This window comes from Nyctereutes procyonoides, unplaced genomic scaffold, assembly GCF_905146905.1.
Source record: "Nyctereutes procyonoides isolate TBG_1078 unplaced genomic scaffold, NYPRO_anot_genome, whole genome shotgun sequence".
In the NCBI taxonomy this organism is placed as follows: Eukaryota; Metazoa; Chordata; class Mammalia; order Carnivora; family Canidae; genus Nyctereutes; species Nyctereutes procyonoides.
This window is the reverse complement of record NW_026575044.1, coordinates 26,786,590-26,803,143: the sequence shown is the minus strand read 5'-3', so window position 1 is coordinate 26,803,143 and position 16,554 is coordinate 26,786,590. Positions and strand designations below refer to the sequence as shown.

General features: G+C 42.6%; 1 protein-coding gene across 2 annotated transcripts in view; it reads left to right on the top strand.

The window, feature by feature from the left end:
• Positions 1-15,219, top strand: part of MOCOS (molybdenum cofactor sulfurase) — a 60,680-nt gene extending 45,461 nt beyond the window's left edge. Inside the window, exons 13-17 of one of the 2 annotated variants that reach the window (XM_055323813.1) lie at positions 1,168-1,306; positions 6,328-6,432; positions 8,705-8,779; positions 12,903-12,970; positions 13,052-15,219. In XM_055323813.1, coding sequence (XP_055179788.1) covers positions 1,168-1,306; positions 6,328-6,432; positions 8,705-8,779; positions 12,903-12,950 — 367 coding nt within the window. In that variant the 3' untranslated portion in view covers positions 12,951-12,970; positions 13,052-15,219. Of the gene's footprint in view, positions 1-1,167; positions 1,307-6,327; positions 6,433-8,704; positions 8,897-12,902; positions 12,971-13,051 lie in introns of those variants that run through there. The other variant, XM_055323812.1, reaches the window with a different exon arrangement.
• Positions 15,220-16,554: the final 1,335 nt, after the last annotated feature.

Genomic DNA, 16,554 nt, shown 5'->3' with positions numbered 1-16,554 from the left:
AACCACGACCCAGATCAAATAGAGAACATTTCTAGTAAACCAGAAACTTTCCTTGTATCCCCTCTTAGCCTTATCAAAGGTCATCACTATTCTGACTTCATTCACCAGAGATAGTCTCACCTATTCTTGAACCCAGTATAATGGGATTATACAGTGTGTTCTTTTGCTGAAGTTTTTAAATGCTTTTTTTCAGTGCTTTTTCACTTGGGGGAGGGGGTGCATGGAGGTGCCAAGAGCCCTTGTATGGGGCCTCGTGGCAGTAAGCAGAGATTGTAAACAAGAATTACAAATATAGCATATGCTAGTTAAAACTGCAAACAGGATAAAAGTTAAGAAGTAAATTTGTTTTTATCAACATCTAATTGACATACAATATTACATTAGCTTCAGATGTACAATATAATGATTCACTATTTGTATATATTAACAAATGATCACCACAATAAGTCAAATTAACATCTGTCACCACATACAAATTTTTTCCTTGAGATGAGAACTTTTAAGATTTTCTTTCTAACCAATCTTCAAATAGGCAGTACAGTAGTAACAACTATAGTCATCATGCTGTACATCTCCATGATGTATTTATTTTAGCACTGGAAGCTTGTATCTTTTGACTCCCTTTACCCATTTCGACTGCTTCCGTGCCTGCTTCTTGTAACCACCAGTCTGTTCTCTATAGGAAATAAATACTAAAACCTCCCATAGGTACCTGTTGCTTTATGATATTAGAAAAAGAGTATGAGGTCTTGCAACATTTTAGGTCCTTGGTAGCTAAGCCTATTGACACTCTTTAAATGCCTTGCCTGGACTCACCTCATAGAACTGGTATTTTCATAGATGTTTGTTCACTTGACCCTGTTCATTTGGTTTTCAGAATCCTTCAGCTTTTCTGCTAAGATCTACTCACCTTTGTGCTGCCTCTAGTAGGCCTCTTCATGGAGATGGGACTATCTCCCAGGGGACACCATCAAGGTCTATTAAACAAATGGGTGTCTGTTGGCCTTATACTCATGGCAGAAGCTTATTCTGATCATCTAGGCCTCAGGTCAGAGTGCAGCTGATGAAGTCAGGCATCAAGTGCTAGAAATGTTGAATAAATAAAACAATGCACTTACCCACTTCTCCTCACTTAACCACCCCCCCCCTTCGGTATGTCTTAAACAGTGATGAGAATGGAAAGGAGGAGTTATTCCCAATGAAAGACCTCATCTCACGTTTCCGTGCCAATATTATTACCAATGGAACAAGGGCTTTTGAAGAAGAGAAGTGGGATGAGATCTCTATTGGTTCCTTGCATTTCCAGGTGAGTTGAGGGAAGTTCAGTTACCCTTCCTCAAGGGTTGCAAATGGAAACTGACCTTTATCTAAGGCCAGGGTGGTGGTAGGCGGGAATGCCTCTCTTCGACTCTTAAAGGAGAGTCCTTTGACATCTACATTTTGGGACTCCCCTGGGAAGGATCTGTTGTTTATTCCCCACGAGGGCAGCAACAGTTAATTTCACATGGGGCAGAGAGAATATGCCCCATACAGGTGATTGCAAGCTCAGTGCCACCTCCACCCCCTCACTATGTTCAGGCTTAGATTCTGTTTTCTTAGAATGCTGTGTCTATGAGAACTTTATCCTCATGAAACCTGTTGGACTTTACTGCTGTCTGGTGGAGAAGGTCCCAGATGCCTAGCGGTCCCTCAGTGCCCATGGCCACTCCACCCTCTTCCCACGCTCTGCCTTCTGGCCTCACTGGTCATTGTGGAGGAGCTCGTAGTCAGAGGCAAAGCCATGGCTTGCTGTCTCTCCCCAGGCTCTGAGCTCCCCAAATTGTGCAATGGGCATGGAAGATGTGAGGAAGTCTTAGGTTAAAACCTGCATTCTTTCTTGGAGTCAATAAGGGCCCCAGAGCCCTGAGCCCTCTGACCTCTCCAACCTCTCCGAGCTTGCCAGCCCTCACCCCTACCTGCCATACCACCCTTCTCTCCACTCTCTAAACAGGCCAAGCGTCCTGTCTCAGCACCTTTGTCCCTGCTGTCCCTTAGGCCTGGCATGTTCTTCCTGCTGCCACTTCAGGACCTCTGCTCAGATATCACTTCCTTGAAAAACTCTGAGTCTGCATACTACCTGCTTATTCCTTCAGGGCATACAAGGGTGGGGCTTAAGTAGTCTTTGTTCCCTGCTGTCCCTCTAGGGCCCAGAACAGTCCTGGCTGGGAGTCAGTGCTCAGTAATTGTTGAGAGAATGAGTTGACAGGAAAGATAAGGAATAGCTAGGGACGGAAGGATAGGGCATCTGCACTGAATGTGCCCAGTTCTTTAGTGGGGGCATGAAACTATTTTGATAGTAGTGTTATTAATCAATGGTATAATGACTATACTGGGCTACCTTGTGTCCTGGCTCTGCACTTGGAAGAGACACCACTGTAATATCCAGAAAAGCAGTAAATTAAAACAATAAATCTTTTGAAGAATGTCAGAGGTCTGAGGTTGTGGAGGGTGGTTCAATCTGCATGACGCTAAAATGTCCTAGAGAACTTCTTTTATCCATTTAACTCCCCAGACTTCCTCTTATCCTGGCAGCTGCTCCCTCTTGAAAAAAACAATTTCTTCTCTCTGTGGCATTCACTCCCACAGACCTCTCACTGGCACTAGTCTTACTGCCACCTCCCCCACCCCTTTATCCCTGACTCCTCCTTTTTTTTTTTTTTTATCCCTGACTCCTGATGTCCTCTTATTTCCTGTTGCTGTGTCCTTGTCATGTCTTTAAAACACTTGCTCTTAGGTATCCTGCCTGATATTGAGTAGGTGCTAATCTATGTTGTTTGATAAATGAAGAGGAGGGAGAAATAAAGGAAGAAAAGAAGAGGATAACGAAAGAACTAGAACTAGTTTGTTGTCACTGTCAGAAACTCACCCAGAAACCATAGCACTTGTGGCTCTTCAGGTACCCCAGAGATGTGCATACAGGGAAGATTCTTTAAGAAACTTTTATGAGATGCTCTGTTTTCTTTAGGTCACTTAATAAACATTCATTAATAAAAGTGAGACTATGCCTGCCCTTTGGCTCAATTCTTTCACGGGTAGAAATCTATTCCACAAAATACAGTAATACATGTATGCAGAGCTATGTTACAAACCTACTTATTGTAGTGCTTATGATGTTAAATATGAAGAATTGGAGGCTATCCTACATATGCACAAAAAGGGAGACTGGTTAAATAAATTATATTATCTTCACACAATGTGGTCCTGTGCAAACACTAAAAAGTATAAACTATAGTTAGTACCGTGCCTTTCAAAAACTAAATGCTTAAAAGACGTTTGCTGTTGCTAATACTCAGGCTGAGGCCGTTGCAATGCAAAAAGCTTTAGCACATCTCTTTTTTTTTTTTTAAGATTTTATTTATTTATTCATGGGAGACACACACACACACACAGAGAGAGAGAGAGGGGCAGAGACATAGGCAGAGAGAGAGAAACAGGCTCCATGCAGGGAGCCCGATGGGGGATTTGATCTGGGATTCCAGGATCACGCCCTGGGCTGAAGGCAGGCACTCAACCGCTGAGCCAAGCACATCTCTTTTGAAAAGTAAATTTCAACCAAGCACATCTCTTTTGAAAGTAAATTTTCACTGGGAATCATCAGGTCTTAGAAACTTGGATATGTGTTGGCTTTAGAGTCACATTTAGGGAGATTGATGCTAAAAACAAAAACAAAAACAAAAAACGTCAGAGCTCAAAGAGGGTTATGTGGATTAAGACCTTTATTGCAAAATTATCGATAACAGCAAAGAGTTAGAAACTGTTGACATGGCTTTGTAGAACAGTGAAGAACATCAGCTCCCAGGAATGCCAGGCCATCCTGAACATTGCAAAGCTCAGGGATGGGGTCGTCTCTGTACAGACATGGAAGGATGTCCAAGATGTATTGTGGAGTGATGCCAACAGGGAGGAAACTCAGTGGTCTTTCAGAGTGCAGTGAGTGTGCTATGCAGGTGCATGGGGTGTCGTGTCCAGCTATAAGCTGCAGTCTGGAGTGACCTACAGCCATGTTAGTGGCCTTTGCCTCTGAGGATGGATAGAGAGGCTACTGCTAAGTGCTTTCTCATTTCTTAAAGCTTCTGTATCATTTGAGTTATTTTTCAAAGAACCTGTATGCTAGTAAACAATTTTTTACAATCCCAATGGATAAGAGTACTAGAACAAAAAGCTTAAATTTACAGTGTTTTTAAAAAAAATATTTTGTTTATTTATTCATGAGAGACACACACAAAGAGAGAGAGAGAGGCAGAGACACAGGCAGGGGGAGAAGCAGGCTCCACGCAGGAAGCTCGATATGGGTCTTGATCCCAGAACCCTGGGACCATGCCCTGAGCCGAAGGCAGACGCTCAACCACTGAGCCACCCAGACGTCCCAAAAATTACGGTTTTGTAAGAAAGTTGATTTCTCTGTCTTGGTGTTTGAAAAAAGTGCCTGGAAAATATCTTTCCTTCTGCCAGCTTGAGAAACTGTGTTAAGAGAGTCTTTTCACCAAAGTGACAGGATTTTTACTTCAAGTGTTGTCTGTCAGGTGGCTGCTGGGGCCCGGGGCTGGTGGGACATCCCTTCTGTGGGACATCTATTCTGAGGGACATGGCTCTGCAGAGTCAGAGGGAGCCTGGCCTGGCAATCATAATGTTCTAGGCAGAGAAGGTAAAATGTTCTGTATTTGATTCTGGAGGGCTTAGTGTTCTGATCTTTTGGAAGTCTTGTTCCATCTTGGGGATTCTTGTGTGTTATAATGAGAGCTTCCACTTTTGAGCATGACTAAGTGCCAGGCCTGGGCTTGACATCTTAGAAATCACCAAATCAAGCTAAGGGGCTGGATGAGGAAATAGGGCTTTGAGAGGTCGTAGGTCTACCCAGTATTGAGGCAAGTGCTGGGCGGAGGCCCGTACAGCGCACTCCAGCTGCTTATGGAGGCCTACAGACCTTGACTTCGGCACCATGGTGAGGGCACGCTTCCCCTGGTTTAGTGCCCACCAGCCAGGGAGCGAGGGATAGGAAAGGCCAAGACACATCCAGATTTAGTTGTTTCTGATTTCTCTTTTTTATTTTTTATTTTTTTTAAGATTTTATTTATTTATTCATAGAGACAGAGAGAGAGAGGCAGAGACACAGGCAGAGGGAGAAGCAGGCGTCATACGAGCCTGACGTGGGACTTGATCCAGGGTCTCCAGGATCACGCCCTGGGCTGCAGGCGGCGCTAAACCGCTGCGCCACGGGGGCTGCCCTGTTTCTGATTTCAGTGCTTACTTTGCGCCCATGGGTGAGCAGAGGAGCAAAGGAGAAAATCAAGTGCCTTTGCTCTTTTTATATGTGAGACAAAAGAAGCGTCTTGTCACCGCTGAGTGCATACTTTCTTTTTTTTGTGTTAACACTTATGGGAGATTTTCTCGCTTTAAAGCAATTCATATTCATGGCAGACCAAGCAGAATAGAAGTTCTACCATATGGTATGACCCCTGTCAAGACAGTGTGTGTGTGTGTGTGTGTGTGTGTGTGTATATGTTTTGTTTCCTGCTTATTTCACTTATAAAAGTAAATATTTCCCCTTTCATTTAAAGCTCTTTATAGGGATGCCTGGGTGGCTCAGCGGTTGAGCGGCTGCCTTTGGCTCAGGGCCTGATCCCGGATTTTCAGGATTGAGTCCCTCATGGGGCAACCTGTGGGTAGCCTGCTTCTCCCTCTGCTTATGTCTCTGCCTCTCTCTGTCTGTCATGAATAAATAAATAAAATCTTAAAAAAATAAAGCCCTTTATAGAGGTAATTTTAATACCTGCATGATACATACATGGAGTGTGGCCATCCTTTTCTACTCTTTGATGTTTAAGACACTCCCAGATTTCCCCTACTACTTGTGGTTCTTTTCTTGGGTGAAATTCCTAGAAATGAAATTTCTGGGTCAAAGGGCATGGACTTTGTAAGGTTCTTTCAGAGGACTCAGTGCTGGGTCCGTAGGTATTGATCTTCTCCCCTTTTACCCCTCCAATCAGTTATTTCTTTTCTTCCTGGGAGGATCCCCAGGATTCATTTGAAAGCCATCCAAGATTCACAACCCCTCTTTTTTTTCTCTACAAAGCCCTGAGGTGGGAGTCTTTCAGTAGATGACCAATGACCTGAGGAGGTGCCACTTTCTGGCTCCTTGCTGTTAGAATATTGAGCATTTCTCTGTGTGAGTGGGGCTGGAGACTCTACCTCTTACAACCAGTCTTCCGGACTCTGCTTCCTACCTGCACAGCAGGAGTGTCTGGTCATTTTCATGGCAACACTCTCTTTTCCCTTCTCACCTCCCAGGTTTCGGGGCCTTGTCACAGATGCCAGATGATCTGCATCGACCAGCAAACTGGGCAGCGAAACCAAAATGTCTTTCAAAAGCTTTCTGAGAGGCGCGAGAGAAAGGTAAGCATGATTGTGAACCATGGCACCTGTTTTAAGATCCTGGCTCATTATCCACACCAGAACTGTAGTTCTGAGTAATAGTGCTGAGTTAAGTTTTAGAAGTGGGGACACATCCTAAGGCTGACCTCATCCACGGACCCATCTTATTTTTCCTTTCTATCACTTCCTTACTATTTTGGGTCTTATTATGTGTATTTTTGATGCTGTCAAATTTCATTAAAGGGATATTGGGTGTAAATAAGAAATAAGGAAATAAGCAAAGTAATTTTTTTGTATTGATCATTATTTTCTTCTCCATGGATGTCTCATGAGAGTAAAATGCCCCCCTGGTAAGTAGTGGAGCTGCACTACTTAGATTCAGTAAATTCTACTCTCAGAAGCCTGTAAATAATCTTGAGGGTTCATATGCCCAAATATTGTTTTTGTGGAGGCCAGATTATAGAAACTGAATTTCTCACAGATTGATTCTTTAGGAAGATCTGTGTCTAGGCTAGTACTTTCTGGTTTTGTTTCCCAAGAATTATAGGAAGCCAGGTAAGTAGTCAGCCTGCATGGAGCATTTCTTGAAAGTTAACTGAAATAATGTAAATATTTAATCTCTCTCCAATAGTAAGTTAGAAAGTTAACTCATAGTAAAATGTTCTGCACTGTTTCCTGTGTTTCTCCAAAACTGGGATTTGTTCTTTCTCCAAAACTGGGATTTGTTCACAGTATGTAATTGCCACAGTCTCCCTACAGGTACAGGATAGATATGGTCTGCACTTGAGTGTTTTACCAACATGTCTATGTGCTCAGTGAGGCAAGTCATTTCCCCTGGGGGTGTGGGGACCTTGGGCCTGCCATGCCAAGGGTGCTAGGGGAGGGGATGGTGGGCATGGAAGGAAAAAATACTTCTTAGAATCACTGTAATTCTCATGTGCACATATCTTTTCTTTTTTAAAATAATTTTTGGAATAATTTTAGATTTACAGATAAATTGCAAAGAGAGTACAGAGAATTCTTGTGTACCCTTCACCCACATGTGCACAAATCTTAAGGAATTAATTTGGCCTTAGCCTCTAGCCTGAGGCCTGGAACATGGGGGCGTCCAGCTGATGTTATCACAGCAGTGAACAGCTCTGGGAGCACGTCACATGCTCCAAAAGGTCCTTTTTGGCTCACTTGCATTGATGGCGAACTTTGAGTAGACTCACACAGCTCTTTATTGTGGACTTTCCATCTTTATCCTAGAGAGTTTGGAGAACTTAACCTACATGATATTAAAAAAAAAAATCACAACAAAGAAAATGCAGAGTTTTGCTATTATTTTCACAAAATAGTTTTTACATCAGGGAACAGAGCAGAAATTGGCCTGACAGTGGTGAGAAACAAAGAGCAGGATGCAAGCCCTCCTACTGGAAGCTCAGGGTATAGAGGAAGGAGAAAAAAGAATGGGTCCAGCAATAAACAGGTGTGGGTGACTTTTAGGAGAGGATAGTATTATATATGTATGTATTTTTTAAAGATTTTTTATTTATTTATTAGAGAGAGAGAGAGAGAGAGAGAAAGATTGAGAGAGAAAGGCAGAGAGAGAAGCAGGCTCCATGCAGGGAGCCCGGCATGGGACTCCATCCTGGGTCTCCAGGATCAGGCCCTGGGCTGAAGGCGGTGCTAAACCGCTGAGCCAGCCAGGCTGCCCTGTATGTATGTATTTTTAAGAGAGAGATCACGGGGGTGGGGAGAAGGGAGAGTCAGAAGAAGAGGGAGAGAGAGAATCCCAAGTGGAGTCCACACTTAACACAGAGCCTGACTCAGGGCTCCATCTCATGACCCTGAGATCATGACCTGAGCGAAAATCAAGAGTTGGATGCTTAACTGATGAGCTGCCCAGGCGCCCAGGAAAGGACATTTTAAACGAGAATCCTTGGTGTCTGAAATTGGGATTCTTGTTTCCCACTACAGATTCTCGGACATGTCTTTAAAGATTTGACTTTATTTGATTTTATTTTTTAAAATATTTTTATTTATTTATTCATGAGAGACACAGAGAGAGAGAGAGAGGGACAGAGACAGAGAGGCAAAGACACAGGCAGAGGGAGAAGCAGGCTCCATGCAGGGAGCCTGATGTGGGACTCAATCCCAGGACTCCAGGATCACGCCCTGGGCCGAAGGCAAGGGCTAAACCACTGAGCCCCCCGGGATCCCCGAGATTTGTCTTGATTTTAGTTGAACATTATTTACAGAATTATTTCAACTGCTCAAATAATCGAGCTTGTTGCTGTCTTATTCACAGGTGAACTTTGGAGTGTACCTGATGCATATGTCTTTGGATTTATCCTCCCCACGTTTCCTGTCTGTAGGATCTCAGGTGTGTCCTGTGTTGAAAGAAAATGCAGAATGCCCTGATTTACCTGCTTCTGACTAACATCAGGATGTTATCTCCTAAAAAGTTTTTTCAGCATAAATTAAAGTTTCTCTTTTACAATGATGTCTGCTTTTATTCAGATTGGCACATGGTTCAGTAGAACTCCATGTTTTGAACAAGGAGAGTTCTCGAGGGTAGAGAGAGCTCTTGTGGGCTTTGTGGAGCTCCTACTCTTCCCGTGTGCACTGGCCACGCTGGGGGAGGGAATGTTCTGAGGCCTCTGTGCTTTCCATGAGGCAAATGCAGCACAGGGACTAGGTTGCACCCAGCAATCTTCCCCTATGTGTTTTAAGTATGATAACTTTATTTAGATGAGGCTTTTTCTTTTTCTTTCTTTCTTTTTTTTGTTTTTATTTATTCATTTGAGAGAGAGAGAGAGAGAGAGAGAGCAGAAGCAGAGGGAGAACAGAGAGAGAGAGAGAGACAGAAGCAGGCTCCCTGCTGAGCAGGGAGCTCCATCCCAGGACCCTGGGATCATGACTTGAGCCAAAGGCAGACACTTAACCATCTGAACCACTCAGGTGCCCCAGGTGAGGTTTTTTTTTTCTGTTATAATTCTCTCTTGCTCTTTTTTTCGATCACTACTTTTTTTTTTTTTTTTTTTTTTTTTTTTTTTTAGATTAAGTGTAGTTGTCAGACAATGTTAGTTTCAGGTGTACGACAGAGTGATTCAACAACCCTGTATGTTATACTGTGCTCACCACCAGTGTAGCTACCATCTGTCACCGTACAACACTATTACAATATCATTGACTATATTCCCTATGCTGGACCTTTTATCCTAGTGACTTATCTCTTTCCATACTGGAAGTAATTAGGTGAGATCTTTAATGAAGCTCCCTGGGAATACTGAACGTCTGTTTTGCCATTTCTCCACACTGTTATCTTGTCTTTAGAAAGAATCTCTGGGTGCTTTTCTCTTTTCTTTTTTAAGATTTTATTTATTTATTTGACAGAGAGCAGGGGGGAGGGGTAATGGGAAAGAGAGAAGCATACTCCCCACTGACCAGGGAGTCCAACACGGGGCTCAATCTCAGGACCCCAAGTTCATGACCTGAGCTGAAGGCAAACAACCAACAGAGCTACTCAGGTACCCTGAATTGCATTTTTTAAAAAAGAAGATATTATTTTATGGTAGTAAGAACAATTAACATGAAATCTAACCTCTTCACAAATATGTGTACAATAATTATTGTTGACTGTAGGTACAATATTTATATAGAAGATCTCTGAGAACTTACTCATCTTGCTTAACTGAAACTTTATGCCTGTCGATTAGTAACTCCCTATTTCCCCTCCCACCAGCCCCTGGCAACCACCATCACCTCTTAGATTCTGTGAATCTAAACTAGAGAGAACAAACTGATGGTTATCAGAAGAGAGGTGTGGGGGGAGTTGGGTGAAATAGATGAAGGGGATTAAGAGTACATTTATGGTGATGAGCTCTGAGGAGTGTACAGAATCGTTGAATTGCTATATTGTGTAATTGAAACTAATATAACACTGTATGTTAACTATACTGGAATTTAAAAAATTTAAAAAAATAAGAGAAATGTCTATTCAAGTTCTCAACTCATTTTAAAATCAGGTTATTAGTTTTTTGTTTTGCTACTGAGTTGTAGGAGTTCCTTATCTATTTTGAAGATTAACCCATTATCAAATATACAGTTTGCAAATATTTTCTTCCATTCTGTAGATTGCCTTTTCACTCTTGATTGTTTCCTTTGCCTTGCAGAAGCTTTTTAATTTGATGTAGTCCCACTTGAACATTTTTCGTTTTGTTGCCTGTGTTTTTGATGTGATATCTGTGAAATCACTGCCAAGACCAGTGTCATGAAGCTTTGCCCCTATGTTTTTTTTCTAGGAGTTTTATAGTTTAAGGTCTTATGTTTAAGTTCTTAATCCATTTTGAGTTGATTTTTGTGTATGGTGTAAGATCAGGGCCCACTTTTATTCTTTTGCATTTAGACATCTACTTTTTCCAACATCTTTGTTGAAGAGACTATCCTTTCCTCATTGTATATCTTGGTACCTGTATTGAACATCAGTTGGCTGTAGGCATGTGGGTTTATTTCTGTGTCTTCTGTCCTGTTCCATCAGTCCATATGTCTGTCTTTATGCCAGTGTCCTATTGCTTTAATTACTGTAGCTTTGTAATATATTTTTAATATCAGGATATACTGTGTGGAGCCTCCAGATTTGTTCTCCTTCAGGAGTGATTTGGCTATTTGTGGTCTTTTATGGTTTCATATCAATGATAGAATTGCTTTTTTATTTCTGCAAAAAAAATGCTGTTAGTATTTTTTGATAAAGATTGGATTGAATCTGTAGATTGCTTTGGATAGTGTGGCATCTTAACAATATTAAGTCTCCCAATCCATCAACATGGGAAACATCCATTTCCATTTGTTTGTGTTTTCTTTTCTTTTGTGTGTGTGTGTTTTTTTGTTTGTGTTTTCTTTAATGCCTTTCACCATTGCTTTGCATTTTCAGTGTACAATCATTCATCTCTTTAATTAAGATTATTCCTAGGGTGCCTGGGTGGCTCAGTCAGTTAAGTGTCTTTCTTTCTTTTTTTTTTTTAATTTTTATTTATTTATGATGGTCACACAGAGAGAGAGAGAGAGGCAGAGACACAGGCAGAGGGAGAAGCAGGCTCCATGCACCGGGAGCCCGACATGGGACTCGATCCCGGGTCTCCAGGATCGCGCCCTGGGCCAAAGGCAGGCGCCAAACTGCTGCGCCACCCAGGGATCCCAATATCTATATATATATTTTTTAAAATTTTTATTTATTTATGATAGGCACACAATGAGAGAGAGAGAGAGGCAGAGACACAGGCAGAGGGAGAAGCAGGCTCCATGCACCGGGAGCCCGATGTGGGATTCGATCCTGCGTCTCCAGGATCAGCCCTGGGCCAAAGGCAGGCGCCAAACCGCTGCGCCACCCAGGGATCCCCCAATATCTATATTTTTATAGGTCTGTTCAGGCTTTATATTTCTTCATGATTTACTCTCATTAAGGTGTATGTTTCTAGGGATTTATTCACTTCTTCCAGGCTATTCATTTTGTTGGAGTATAGTTGTTAATAGCAGTCTTTTATGATCCATTTTATTTCTGTGCCATTGGTTGTAATCATTCTTCTTTCCTTCTGATTTTATATTTGAGTCTTCTCTGTTTTTTCCTTAGTCTAGTGAAGGGTTTTTCAATTTTGTTTATCCTTTCAAAGCCCCAACTCTTAGTTTTGTTGATTTTTTCTAGTGTTTCTCTATTTTCTTTTTTTTAAAGATTTTATGTATTTATTTGGGGGAGGAAAAGAGAGAGCATAAGCAGGGGGAGGGGCAGAGGAAGAGGGACAAGCAGACCCCCCTCTGAGCAGGGAGCTCAACTCAGGGCTCCATCCCAGGACCCTGAGACCATGACCTCATGAGCCTAAGATAGAGGCTTAACCCACTGGAGCCACCCAGGCGCCCCTGTTTCTCTATTTTCTATTTCATTTATTCTGGTTCTAGTCTGTTATTTCCCCCCATCTGCTAACTTTGGGCTTTTTTGCTTTTTTCTAGCTTCTTGGTGTGTAAAGTTAGGAAAGCCATGTTATTTATTAAGCAAATTGTTTTGCATTTGATACAAGTAAAAACATTAGCAAAAAAAGTACCACTCATGATGTGTGGTGGCTAGTGATGCCTCCCCTTGCACTGAATGGTGATTGTGAGGAAAGGAAAAGCCTCAGTTCTATACTCAGTGAGCATGGTGGTTCATATCAGAGGATCAGCAGACCAGAGTGCTTTGAAGGAGATCCAAGGGTCAGGGGCACATCTGGGATTGTGGGGGCTGGTCTGGGGGAATGCAGAGTGGAAGGGAATGCTCTGCAAAGATCAGAACAGTGCCATCTCCTCTGTGTGACAGAAAGCTGTCCGGACTAAAGCAGAATGTCACTCCCACTCACAAGCATCTCTGGCCTCCAGGGCCTTTGGCAAAGAAAGAGATGAAAACACCATTTTGTTTTTATTTTTATTTTTTAATTTAATTTTAATATAATTTTATTATTATTTTTATTTTTGAAAAGACCATTTGGAACCTGCCTCAAACTTGCAACTGCAGCAAGAGAAGTTAAGCCCTGCAAGGCCCACTCCAGTGAGTGCCTTTTGCTTTTTAGAGTGAATCTTGCTGTGCTCAGAAGAAGTCATTGAGACTAATATGCTCCACCTTTCTCAGCTTTTATTTATGCAGGTGAGAAGTGGTGAGTGGCCAAGGAGAGCACAGGCTGCGAGGATCCAATACATGCAGAGACCCCCACCAGAACTGAACACCAGCGGGCACTCGAATGTTCCCAGGCAGGGCACCTGCTGGGGGCCCGGCAGTGGATAAAACCTTCCCCAGGCAGGCAGAGCTCTGTGCACCTGACATCTCTGAGAATAGCCAAGGCTCCTCTCACTGCAGGGAGAGTTCAGGGCACAACTGGAAGCAGAAAGAAAGCTGGCAGACGCTTTCTAGCCATTCTTTTTGCAATTCACCTGTTTTGTGCTAACAGAATTAAATTCTATGCATCTCACCTTGCAAACTCCCAAAATAAAGTCAGAACAAACCTCATCCTTTATGAGCAAGCTGTTGAACAGAGCTAAGCCTTCTCTGAAAAGTGAGAAAAATCACAAAACTTCATAAATCTGAGAATGAAACATTTGTGTTTCGCATGCCTCAAAGTAATTACGTCGAGTAAGCCACGTCTACCACCTCGTGGCAGCTTTCAGTCACTGCAGATTTTGTTACTTAATGGAGGCTGAAAACTAGTTCACATTGGATGGGCAAATCCCAAAGGATGGCCAACATTAGCCCGCTTCTCTCCGCCTGGCTTCCTTTAGTGGAAGCTCTGAGAAACTTTTCATTATTGACGTTGGAATCCTTTAAAAGTTAGTTCCTGAATTATTTCTTGGTCAGATTAAGTTTCATACTGATGTGACATCAACCATTCTTTTGGAGTCTCCTGTTTTCTTAGGATCTTTTTTAAAGTACTCTGCTTTTTTTTTGTTGTTTGTTTTAAAGATTATTTATTTATTCATTCATGAGAGACACACAGAGAGAGGCAACAGACATAGGCAGAGGGAGAAGCAGGCTCCCTGCGAGGAGCCTGATGTGGGACTCCATCCAGGACCCTGGGTCATGACCTGAGCTGAAGGCAGACGCTTAACCACTGAGCCACCTGGGTGCTCCTTAAGTACGTTGCTTTGAATTGGCTGTTTGGTCAAGCAGATCTCTGTCTCTGTCTACCTGCCTCTCTCTCTCTCTCTCTCTCTCTCTCTCTCTTATTTTAATATCTAGAAACTGGGCTCCATAGCAGATCCGGATTTTGTGTGCGTGAAGCTTGAGCAATGTAAAAATCATTCTTCAGAAAACCATACAAAAAAATAGGCACAAAAGGGGATGTTACCATGCATGTGAAAGGAAAGGGCTTTGGAAGGCATCTGTGCAGATGAGAGGCTTAAGCCCTGTGACTTTTGCAAGGAATCCACCTTTGCCTGGTTTACTTGTGGCTCTCCTTTCCCACTGCAACTGAGCACCACTCTAACTCTCAAGGGCTGCTTTGTTCCTGCTTTTTGTAGTTTACAGGATAAACCACATTTTATTCACTTTCTAAAATAAACAGCCGCGTAAGGACCTGTCCTGGTTTTTCTCTCCCACCTGTGGCTGGAAACAAATTGTGTCATCATCACTCTGAGATATTGACTTGTCCTGGACACTATAGGCTCTGGTTGGGACCAAGATCCAGGATTTCCTTCCCAGCTAGTGTCTGATGTTGCAGGAAGTGTATTGCTATAGACTGAATGCTTTTGTGCCCATCCCCCCCTTTCATGTGTTGAAACTTAACCCCTAATGTCATGGCATTAGGAAGGGAGGCCTTTTGGAAGCATGAGAATAGAGCCTCGTGAATAGGATTGGTGCCCTTATAAAAGAGACCTCAGAGAGCTTTCTTCCCCCATCTGCCCTGGGAGGACACAGCGAGAAGATGGCCATGTATGACCAGCAAGTAAGATCTCACCAGATACCAAACCTGCCAGCACCTTGATCGTTGACTTCTAGCCTCCAAAACTATAAGAAATAAATTTCTGTTGTTTATAGGCCACCCAGTCTGTAATATTTTGTTATAGCAGCCAGAATGGACTAAGACTCATGTGTAGTTATCAAAAAGTGTTACTCTGTCATCTCCTACTGAGGGACAAGGAAATATTACCTCACGTTTATCCACAGTCTGGTAAAATACAGGTTTTTGTTTGTTGTTGTTGTTTTTTTAAGGCTAACTAGGGAGCTAGTTAAAACTTTTTAAGCAGAAAAGATGAAGTCAGCTTATGGAGAAGGATTGGAAATTCGACCCTCACGACCCTTCTACCCCTGAAACACAATTGCTTTCCAGTGGCTGAAGTCAGTGCACACTTTTCGTATTCTGCGTTTCACTCTAAACATTTGGCATACCTCAAAATAGTCTTCACAATGTTAAGTGGATGCCTAGTTGCAGTTATGTATTATAAGTTATTAAAATATGCCCCTATTGAAGGATATGTTTCCAGTTTTTAATTTTATAAGTAAGACAGCAATATACTCTGCTTTTAAACATGGCTATTTCTGTATTTACTTACTTATTTTTGCTTCTGCTAAATTAATTCTCTAAAAACCTGAGTGGGATTCTAAGACAATAACTATGAAGATATTGCTAGGTAGAGTCATAACGTTTTCCAATAGAAATGTACCAATTTATTTTTATTTTTTAAAAAAGGTTTTATTTATTTATTTGAGAGAGAGAGTGCGAACAAGAGAGCAAGCATAAGGTGGTGGTGGGGTGGGGAGTGGGGGCAAAGGGAGAAGCAGATTCCCCGCTGAGCAGGGAGTCTGACTTGGGGCTGGATCCCAGGACCCCAGGATCATGACCTGAGCAGAAGGCAGACGCTTAACCGACTGAGCCCCCCAGGCGCCCCAGAAATGTACTAATTTATAACTGTAGTATTTCAATAGCACGCTGGCCCAGCCATTTCAGGTTCCCTAGTCTTGGGCTCCCAGGTGTATCACATGAAAACTATACTCCATTTTTTTCCTTGGTGTAGCCTCTTGTGTTTATGGCAACTTGTTCGTTCCAAGGAGGCAGCAGGCATAGTCTGAAGAATATCAGCCAGAGTAGCTTCAGGGTTTAGAGAAAGTAGCAGTGTGTCCAGCAATGGGAAGTGGGAGAATAAGGGAAACTCTGCAGAGTGAGCAAGTAACCCCACCCCTTCCCCCATGCACCCCAGAAAGTGAGGTGAGGAGGCAGAAAGATGCAGGTCCATTTTCAACATATGTAGGGCCCTTGGGCGAAGTTCATATGGGTGCCCATATGCCATATGTCTAAATATTGCAAATTCATAAATCAAACAAAATGTTAAGTAAGATATGTTCTACCAACTTTGACAAAAATACCTTTAACAACTTAGAAGGACTTAGACGTGAATTTAGTATTCTGGCTCCTTGGCACTCTGCACAGGACTAGGATGACATGAGGACAGCTGGCTGGTTGCCAGCCAGAGCCTATACCCTTTTTCTTCTCAGTCCTGCACCATGAACCCCAGATGTGTGGACGCCTGATCCCATACAGCTAAACCTTGCCTATGCTCCACAACAAACATCTACCCTTTATTTAACCTCTTCTCAGGCCTTGGGGTGCCTCCAGGGAAAAAGCACACACAGGCCTTAGAAAT